The sequence below is a fragment of the Lathyrus oleraceus genome, chromosome 7 (assembly GCF_024323335.1).
Source record: "Lathyrus oleraceus cultivar Zhongwan6 chromosome 7, CAAS_Psat_ZW6_1.0, whole genome shotgun sequence".
Classification (NCBI taxonomy): domain Eukaryota; kingdom Viridiplantae; phylum Streptophyta; class Magnoliopsida; order Fabales; family Fabaceae; genus Lathyrus; species Lathyrus oleraceus.
The window spans coordinates 95,265,279-95,275,523 of NC_066585.1; the positions used below are offsets into that span (position 1 = coordinate 95,265,279).

The following is a 10,245-nucleotide window of genomic DNA, read 5'->3' on the forward strand; positions in this document are numbered from 1 at the left end:
TAATTGATCTTATTGGTAGACGATCTGAATTTCGTCTAATTATTATCTTTGTTCTATCAAGAGTTTTTCCAATCAAGTCTTGCACGTGAAAATGTGTGTTTGAAATAGGACGCGCCACATCGATCACATAAGAAAGTAAACAAAAAATGTCCTGACTCAACCATTTAAATTATTTAAAGATTACTTTAACCCCAAATTACTTACTAATAACATATATATTCCAATACATAACACTATTATTTTGAACAATTTATGTCTCATATTCTACCACAACATCTTCAGAGTGAGGGGATAAAATGTCATGGTGAGAAAATGTATCGATAGAAAGTGTTGGTTATGTAGTTTGGATTAGCATGGAGGTTATTGTTGGTAGTGGTGTGGTAACATGGGAATTTGGTGTAGTAACATGTGAATTTTGTGTATTAACATGGGTAGCTAGTGCAGTAACATAGGTAGCTAGTGTTGTAACATGCTTCAGTGGTGTAATGACATAGTAATTTCGTCTGGGAGATTTGTCAAAATTTTATATCCTCTGTTATTTATTTCTTGTATGAATTTAGAAAATTCCCATGGGTCTTCCATTTGATTTCTTATTTCAGGCACCAATTGTCTATTCCTCAACTCTTCGAAGGTTTCTTTATGATCCATACTTTTAAATCGATTTTTATTATAAGGAACTCTAGAAGACTCTACTCTGAATTGTATCTCCCTCCAATAACGGAATTCTTTGGGGCCATCTACACAGAATCAAATGAACAACATATATTTTTCTATTTCAGTTAGTTCAAAGATAATCTACGCAGACTTCCAATTTTGTGCACACTGTTCTGGTCTCCTATTCTCGTTTGAAGAGGCTCATAACTCTCCTAGCACAACACTTTCTTTTCAAACCATAATTGTTGGTCGTTTTTGAATAAAACAGTGTTACACTATTACACACATTTTGTGTTTTTTTATGTTACCTTAAGATTTATCAACATGCATTGAAGATTTCATCATTAATGGCATAAAGGTATGATCATCTACTACTACCTATGTTCAAAGATATCAATGTAAAAGAATGAATAGTTCATCTACCTTGCTTGGGCTTCTGAATTGAAGATGAAGATGAAGAGTAGATGAACTTGTTGTGTTAATTTCTTCGACAATAAAAATGCAAGTTCTCTTTGAAAATATGAAGAAACAATATGACTAATGTTTGGACTCCAGACTTTTGACCATGCAAACATTGCAAGTCTATTGGGGATTGTGTTTTGTTAGAATTAGTACCCCTTTGGTACTGTTCAAGATTATTTCCCTTGCTATGCGAGCTTCCTTTTGCGCTAGTGGAGGCTAATTGATCCCTAGGTGCGCTAGTTGCAGAATGGCCTGCCCATTTTTTGCTTAGCGTGCCTATCCTTTGGTTGACTTTGGCTTTGGTTTTTAATAAAATGTTTTATGGAAAAATGTTTTAAACTAAAAATTAGAGAAGAAAAATTAAAATGCGGTTGGGTTTCCTCCCAACAAGCACTCGTTTAATGTCAATAGCTTGACAATAATTAGTGTCATGTGAAACCTATTACCTTGTAATTTACCTCACAATCTTTGATTATGACCTTGACTTCTCCTTAGTCCATATCCACGAGCATCCTCGCGGTTTTTATGAAAGGTTTTCCCAAGATGAGAGGTATTTTTTGGTCTTCCTTGACATCTGATATCATAAAATCTATAGGAAATGTGTGGTTGTCAACTTGTATCAGCATATCATTGACTGCTCCCATTAGTTTCGGTCATGTTTTTGATAATCCATATCTTTTATAAAAAAAATCCAACCTAAAACCCCTTATCACATTACTATTGCAAGCGGATTAAAAGCTAAAGCTAGTGGAATTGGTCAAGCCATCCCTCTCTCATCTTTATCCAATTATCCATTTAATTTAATTTATGTTAGTCGTTTGACCAAAATTATAAATTGTTATATAAATTTTACTCTTGATTCCTTTGTTATACAAGACCGAAGTACGAATAAGATGATTGGTATGGGATATGAGTCACATGGACTTTACTACCTCCAGTCACCATCTACAATTGCCTCCACTTCTACTATAAAGTCTACAAGTATTATTTATCGTCAGTTAGGTCATCCAAGTATCAAGAAGCTCGAAGTTATGGTTCTTCACTTATCCAGTTGTACTCTCTAGACTATGAATTTTGTCAGTTTGGGAAACATGTATGGTTTTCCTTTCCTAGTAGTACTCAATCATAAGCCCATTCCCTTTTTGATATTGTTCATTCTAATGTATGTTGGCATAATATAGTTAATTTAGTTTTAAGACATAGATATTATGCTAACTTTATTGATGGCTTTTGTACTTATACGTGGATATATTTAATAAGGATAGATCCGAACTATTCAGTGTATTTCAATTTTTTTAAAGGAAATTCAAAATCAATTTGGTTGTTCTGTTCACATTTTGCGTAGTGATAATGCTAAAGAATATTTTTCAGCATCTTTTAACTCTTTTATGATTGAGAATGGAGTAATACACTAGTCATATTATCCTCATAACCCTCAACAAAATGGTATTAATGAACGTAAACACCATCAAATAATTGAAACAACACGTATTCTTCTTATCCATGTTAAGGCTCCCTTAAAATTCTTGGGGGATGATGTCCTCACAACAGGGTACCTAATTAATAGAATGCCATCTTACCTATCCAAAATAAGATTCCCTACATTATATTGTATCCTCATGAACCATTGTTATGAATCTCTCCTCGAGTCTTTGGATCAACTTGCTTTGTTCATGATCTAACTCCAAGAATTGATAAATTTCCTGCTAGTTCAGTCAAGTGTGTATTCCTTAATTATTCAAGAGTTCACAAAAGGGTATCAGTGTTGTTGTCCCTCCACATATCATTTTTACATGTCTGCTGATGTCACTTTCTTTGAGGATGAACCCTTTTTTGCATCGCCCACTGCGTGTGAGTCTATTTCTCAAGTATTGTCTATTCCTTTACCTGTATTGGTAGTTTTATCCCTGCATGTCATTGACTAGTAAAACTCATATCCTCATGTGGAGTTACCTAATACTCCTAGTCATCATCCTCTACAAACTTATAGCATTGTGCATGCCTTCCTAATTAGATCTGTTCAATACAGAAGGTCCAAGTGACTCATCTCCCGTCCTAATTTCTTCTCCTACTTAGGATATGCCCACCATGATAGACGACTCTCATGTTGTTCTTCATAGAGGTACACGTTCCACTCAAAATCCTCATCCCATTAATAAGTTTCTTAGTTAACACTGATTATCACCTTACATTATGCATTTGTCTATGTTATTTATTCAATCCATATTCCTAAGTCTGCGTAGGAAGCTATTTCTCATTCAGGGTGGCGACATGCTATGATTGATGAGATGACAACCTTAGAATCTAACCAGACATGGACATTTGTACCACCTCCTCTAGGAAAATCTATTATGTGTATGTCGTTGGGTTTACACGAATAAAGTTGGTCCAGATGGAAGTATTGATCATTTGAAATCTCATTTGGTGGCTAAATGTTATACTCAGGTTTTTAGTTCTGATTATAGTGACACCTTTTCACTTGTGGACAAAATGGCTTATGTTCGTCTTTTTATATATATGGATGCCATACGCCATTGGTTGTTGTATCAATTAGACATAAATAATGCATTTCTTCATGGATATTTGGAAGAAGAAGTTTATTTGGAGCAACCACCTGGTTTTGCTGCTCAGGGAGAGTGTCATGGGTATGTTTATTGTCTTCACAACGCATTGTATGGTCTCAAACAATCTCCTCGAGCATGGTTTGAGATATTTAGTAGTGTGGTTCAACAATGTGTCATGATTCGAAGTGAAGGTGACCACTCTGTGTTTTATAAATACTCCTCAAAAAAATAAATTTATATGGTTATGTATGTTGATGATATAATCATTACATGTGATGATCTTGATGGAATTTTGGGACTAAAACAACATCTAATCCACCACTTTCAAGTCAAAGATTTAAGAAGATTTCGATATTTTATTGGCATTGAGGTAGCTCATTCGAAGGCAGTAGTTACTATTTCCCAAATAAAATAATATGCTTTGGATATATTGGAAGAAACTGGTATGCTAGATTATGAGCCAATTAACACTCTTATGGATCCAAATGTCAAATTCTTTCCAGATCAGGGAGAGTCCTTTTCAGATACTATAAGGTATATGAGGTTAGTTGGGAAGTAAATTATTTGACCATGGCAAGGCTATATATCACATATTTTGCTAGTGTAGTGAGCCAATTTTTGAACTCTCCCTATGATAGTCATTAGGATGTTGTGGTTTGAATCTTGAGGTACATTAAAGAAGCTCTTAGAAAAGGTCTCGTTTACAAAGACTAAGGTAATTCAAATATTGTTGCTTACATATATGTTGGTTGGGTTGGATATCCCTCTGATAGGTGATCAACATCTAGATACTAGATACTAGATACTGTGTTCTTATTGGTGAACTTTAATTTCATGGAAAAGTAAGAAGTAATATGTCATTTCAAGATCCAATGTTGAAGTTGAATGTCAAGCTATGACACTTACTACCCAAGAGATCATATGGCTCAAACATCTTCTCCAAGAGTTACACTTTTGTAAAATATGCATTATGAGTCTCATTTGGAATAATCAAGCAACTTTACGTATAACATGTAATCCAATCTTTCATGAGCGAACCAAACATATTAAGAATGATTTTATTTTATTCGTGAGTGGATTGTTTCTGGTGAGATTGTTACTTCATTTGTTGATTCTAATGATCAATGATTTGACATTTTCACAAAATCCCTTCGAGGACCAAAAATAACTTACATATGTAACAAATTTGATGCCTGTATGCTCCACCTTGAATAGGAGTATTGTGATACGATATAATTTGGTTGATATATGATATGATTTGTATATTATAATTATTATGATTGATATGTATTCATTAGGATTGATTGTATATTGATTTATCTTCCTTAATCATGAAATTCTCACTGTACTATACTCATTATAAATAAGAACAAGTCATTCAACGCACACTATAAAACTAATTGAATTTCTCACAAAACAATATCACACTTACTAGATGGATTAATCTTCATGCATAAGGTGAAGCTTTTTATTTTTGAAAGAAAAAATGATTTTTCTAGAAATCACTCGATTGATATTGATATGAAAAGATGATTTTGGTTTGAGTCAAAAGTGTCCAATAAATTGTATCAGGTGGTAAAAACAACTAAAATTTTCATGTTGTGATTCGAGTCATAAACCAAGTCACGTGTCTCGATTCATAAAAATCATGACTCGGGTCACATTTACAAAATTGAAAACAAAACAGAAAAATCTCACTCATGAATCAACTCATGACCATGTGTGAATCAAATCACTTTACCCAAAAGCAAATGTGAAAAGCATAAAGTCATGTTTCTTGAAATCAATATTTCTTAAAACAATGGTTCATGACTTAATTTACATGTATACTCATTTTCATAAGCACAACATTCGAGTCAATTCACTATTATCGCGACTTTAGTAAAACTGAAATTCTATGCATGAAAATCAATTTTAACCTAGTATGAGTGAAAGGTTTCATAAGAAACTAAAAAATATCGTAAATTTTAAATACGACAACACATAAAAAGGGTTAAATATATTTATGGTATTCTTAAATATCTCAATTTTTTATTATGGTCATTAAAAAAATATCTTTCAAAAAATAGTCTTTATAACATTTTTCATCTATATTTTTTTGTCTCTGCTACAATTAACTTTTACAATTTTGTGATAAAATTAACGACGATTTTATCGATAACTTATTATTTAGTGATTGAATTAACTGAGATTTTAACGATAATTTTAATATTAGGAACTAAAAATGTGGATAAATATTTTTATTAAAACTATTTTTGAAGGAAATATTTTGAAGACTAAAAAAAATTTTTAAAATATTTAAGATAAAATATTTAAAAAAAATAGATAATTCACTTTTATTTCAAAGATGCCAACACATTCTCTCTCTCCTGCAGTAAACTTCCATGAATGCTATCTCACTCTCACTCTCTGCAACAACCATTCCCAATTGCCATGTCTGCTGTTTCTTTCTCCACTCCTTCTTCTTACTATCATTCATGTCCAAGCTCTAATCCTCCACGCGTAACCCTACTCACCCGAATTTCTTGCGTCTCCAACCCGACCCGTCCGATTAGGAAGCGAACGACCGACCAATCCGAAACCCTAGAGTTTGTTCGCTTGCTCACTCGGAAGATAACCGACAAAGAACCATTGCTGAAAACATTGAACAAGTATGTCAAGGTTGTTAGAACCGAGCATTGTTTCTTGCTCTTTGAAGAACTAGGAAAACATGATAAATGGCTTCAATGCCTTGAGGTTCCTTTTCTTTCTCTATATACTTTTTTTAATATTTAATTTCACTTTTGTTACAATATTGCATATTTTATCAGTATCAACGTGTTCATGTCAGTGTCTGTTTCCTGTGGTTATGTTTAATTTATTCATTTTTTTCAAATTATTATCGGTACCGAATGTTAGAGTCGGTGTCGTGTTTTTTGTGTTCGTGCTTCATAGGCTATATGTGACTTCTAAGAATAGTGATGTTTCGAAATTCAGGTTTTCAGATGGATGCAGCGACAACGATGGTATATTGCAGATAATGGGGTTTACTCTAAACTCATATCAATTATGGGAAAGAAAGGACAAATCAGGCTGGCTATGTGGCTTTTCTCGGAGATGCGGAACACTGGCTGTCGCCCGGATACTTCTGTATATAATTCACTTATTTCTGCCCACCTTCATTCGCGGGACAAGTCCAAGGCGTTGGACAAAGCTCTTGGGTACTTTGAGAAGATGAAAGGAACTGAGCGGTGCAAGCCCAACATCGTTACATATAATATTCTTTTGAGAGCTTTTGCTCAGGCTCGGAATGTAGATCAGGTGAACTCTTTGTTCAAAGATCTTGACGAGAGTGTTCTTTCATCGGACATTTACACTTTCAACGGTGTGATGGATGGATATGGAAAAAACGGGATGATTCGAGATATGGAATCGGTGCTTGCTCAGATGAAGAGTAATCAGGTTAAGCCCGACTTGATTACCTACAATTTGCTCATTGATGCATACGGGAAAAAGCAGCAATTTGATAAGATGGAACAAGTATTTAAGAGTTTATTGCATTCCAAGGTGAAGCCGGCACTGCCTACATTCAACTCAATGATTTTGAACTACGGAAAGGCACGACAAAAGGATAAAGCAGAAGATGTTTTCCAAAACATGACCGACATGGGTTATACTCCGAGTTTTGTTACGCATGAGAGTCTCATATATATGTATGGCTTATGTGGCTGTGTCTCCAAAGCTGTAGAATTGTTCGATAGACTGATTCGATCAAATGTTCCGATAAAAGTTTCAACATTAAATTATATGCTTGATGTTTACTGCATAAATGGTTTGCCACAAGAAGCAGATTCACTGTTTGCGAGGGCAAGGAGTTTAAAAATAATTCCAGATGCATCAACTTATAAACTTCTTTATAAGGCATACACTAAAGCAAACACAAAGGAGCTTCTAGATAAATTGCTAAAGCAAATGGATAAAGATGGCATTATCCCTAATAAGAGGTTCTTTGTAGATGCTTTGGGTGCTATTGGATCTTCGAGGGTAAAGTCGGGATCTGCAAATGCTGGAACTGATTCAAATAGTACACAAAAAATTGTGAAAACTCAACTACAAACATAGTTGGCAATTCACACCGAGAATTCATTGGCCCATCCACAACTTCCATACAATACAAGCAGCTCTGTTCACGCGTGTGGTGGTATGATAACTCCCTTTGCTATAAGCTTTCCCTCATTCTATTTTACAGTGCACAGATTCACCCTTTTAGTATTTGATTTATCTTAACTTTGGTGTATATGATCATTATATTACTTTTACCTAATTCAACGGTTGGATTTGTTATTATATTCACATTTTACAAAGAGTTATAGATGGAGTAAGATTGAGGAGCAAGTAAATGGATCTCCACCCACATATATTTCACATAATGCCATTCCCTTGAAATTAAATTATTCATCTTGGAAGATATAACCCTTTGAAAGTTGATATTCTTAGGAAAACCGAAACTAGAATAAGAGAACGTTGTTTGCTTGTTTTCCTTACTAGTCATCACCATGATATGATTGGTAAACTATAATATGAATAATGTCTCTGCAGCTACGAATATCATATGATCAAACAAATATTATGAAAACAACAGAATATAGGTTTAATAATGTTCATGTATTAAGGTCACTATTTTTCTCCTTCTGTTGTGTCTGTTCATCTTAGTATACTTTCTTCTTGTCTATTCATTGCAAGCTTTCCGGTTTAAATTATGCTTCAGGCATAATTTGTGATAAGAAAATGTTACCATCCAAGCTTTAAAAAACACCGTACAACTAGAAAATCTACAATGTTGTATGGGGCTGAATATTTGGGCAGTAAAGAGACTATAAGAAAATAAGATTAATGTTGTAAAGATGAAAATATCAGTGGTCAGAGTTAAGATAAGATTAGAAATGAAATCATGAGAATGATGATATAGCCCTTATTATAGAAAATATGGTAGAATTCGGTCTTAGTTGATATTGAGTGTAGAGAAGACTCATGAAGATGGAGGGTAATTTAATGGTTAGAGAGGTAGAGAAAGAGAAGAGAAACTATAGGTGTCAACATTACATTACGTGTGTCTGACTTTCTTTTGCCTAATACCAAGCAGAGTTATCGATAGCGGCTGATAGCAGTGCTATCCTGGGATAGCGACTCGGAGTGGTGACCCTCTGCTATGGAGGAGTCGTTTGCGTCTATGTTTGAGATAGCAGCCGCTATTTGATGTTTAGCGGGTAGCGGGAGCGGAGCGCTTCTCGGCCCTAGCGGGTTTTAATTGTTTTGAACGCGAAAATCCAGATTTACCCTCAAAATAAATAAACGTTGAAGCAGTTTTGTGGAATTTTTTAAATTTGTCCTAACTCAGAACACAAAACAGAGGATTCGATCTTCTTCTCACACACTTACGTTTCAGTTTTTAGAGTTCTCACAATCTTCTTTCCAGTGCCACCTCTGTCTGCTTAGTTTCTCAGTGCCGCCGCCTCTGATTGCTTCGTTTCTTAGCGTCGCCGTCCTAGGTTGTCGATAGCGCGCTATAGCAGTGTTATAGTGGTGTAGCGTAGCGGAACCGGACCTCACCGCGACACTTTTGGGCTGCTAACCGCTATCTGCGATAGCGGGAATAGCGGACACTATTTGTGGCGCCATGGTGGCGCTATTGCGGTTCTGTAGCGGTTTGCAAACCGCTATTGTGAAGATGAGGGTAAATTTCTAAGTCGATTTTTTTTAAAGCGCAAATTAGTATTTTGACCCTTTTATTTGACTTAATATAAAAGCACAATTGTTTGCTTTAGGTCATTTCACGTGTTTTTTGTCCTTTCCCTCTTCACTCACGTGTTTGCTTTTCAAAATGCCATCTTCGCAAAATTTACTCGCACATTTTCTTCAACTTTCTTCTTCGCAAATTAGCAAGCCATACATCATTCTTCCAAAATCACCACCGTTCTTCCCCTATTCTTCTATTTCTTCACCTTTCTCATCCATTCGCAAGTGCCTTCTCTGTTTTGCTATGTTGTTTTGTTTCTCTTTTATTAGCAACCATGGCATTATCTTCTACAACTGTGACACAAACTTCCAATTACAAAAGTTTTTTAAACCCATTAGTCATTTTGTTTCCGTTTAGAATTTGGTTTAATCATTTTGAGTACATAATGGATCTGATGTTGCTATGATGATATCATCTACAAGCTGCCCCATGACTATTGTGCTCCTTTTGTCACTATCATATGGAGTATCTGGAAACAATGAAATAACAAAATATGAAACAATGTTACAAACAAGCAGGGGGAAGTTATGCACATAGTTGTTGACGATCTCCATTCTTAGAAAGATGCCATGAAGATAAGAGACCCTTGGCCGATTCAAGTAAGATCTTGTGTTAAGTGGAACAAGGCATAGGAAGAAACAAATTTAATGCGGATGCTTCTTTTTCTACTATTCATAATAGAGTGAGGATTTTGATAATCATGCTGCTATATAGGAAAAATTAATTAAGGCCTAAGAGAGATAAAGAGAGATCTTAGTAACTAATGTATATATGTGCTTGAATATAAAA

At 34.7% G+C, this 10,245-nt stretch overlaps 1 protein-coding gene across 1 annotated transcript; it reads left to right on the top strand.

Moving 5' to 3' along the window:
* Window positions 1-6,026: 6,026 nt before the first annotated feature.
* On the top strand, window positions 6,027-8,006 carry LOC127107298 (pentatricopeptide repeat-containing protein At4g39620, chloroplastic). Its single transcript, XM_051044594.1, has 2 exons — window positions 6,027-6,416; window positions 6,657-8,006. The coding sequence occupies exons 1-2, from the start codon at window positions 6,069-6,071 to the stop codon at window positions 7,779-7,781; spliced, it is 1,473 nt and encodes a 490-aa protein (XP_050900551.1). The 5' UTR covers window positions 6,027-6,068; the 3' UTR covers window positions 7,782-8,006.
* The last annotated feature ends 2,239 nt before the right edge of the window (window positions 8,007-10,245 follow it).

Coding starts and splice junctions, on each gene's coding strand:
- LOC127107298 (XM_051044594.1), top strand. CDS start 6,069: ATGCTATCTCACTCTCACTCTCTGCAACAACCATTCCCAATTGCCATG. Junction 6,417..6,656: donor AATGGCTTCAATGCCTTGAG/GTTCCTTTTCTT, acceptor TTCGAAATTCAG/GTTTTCAGATGGATGCAGCG.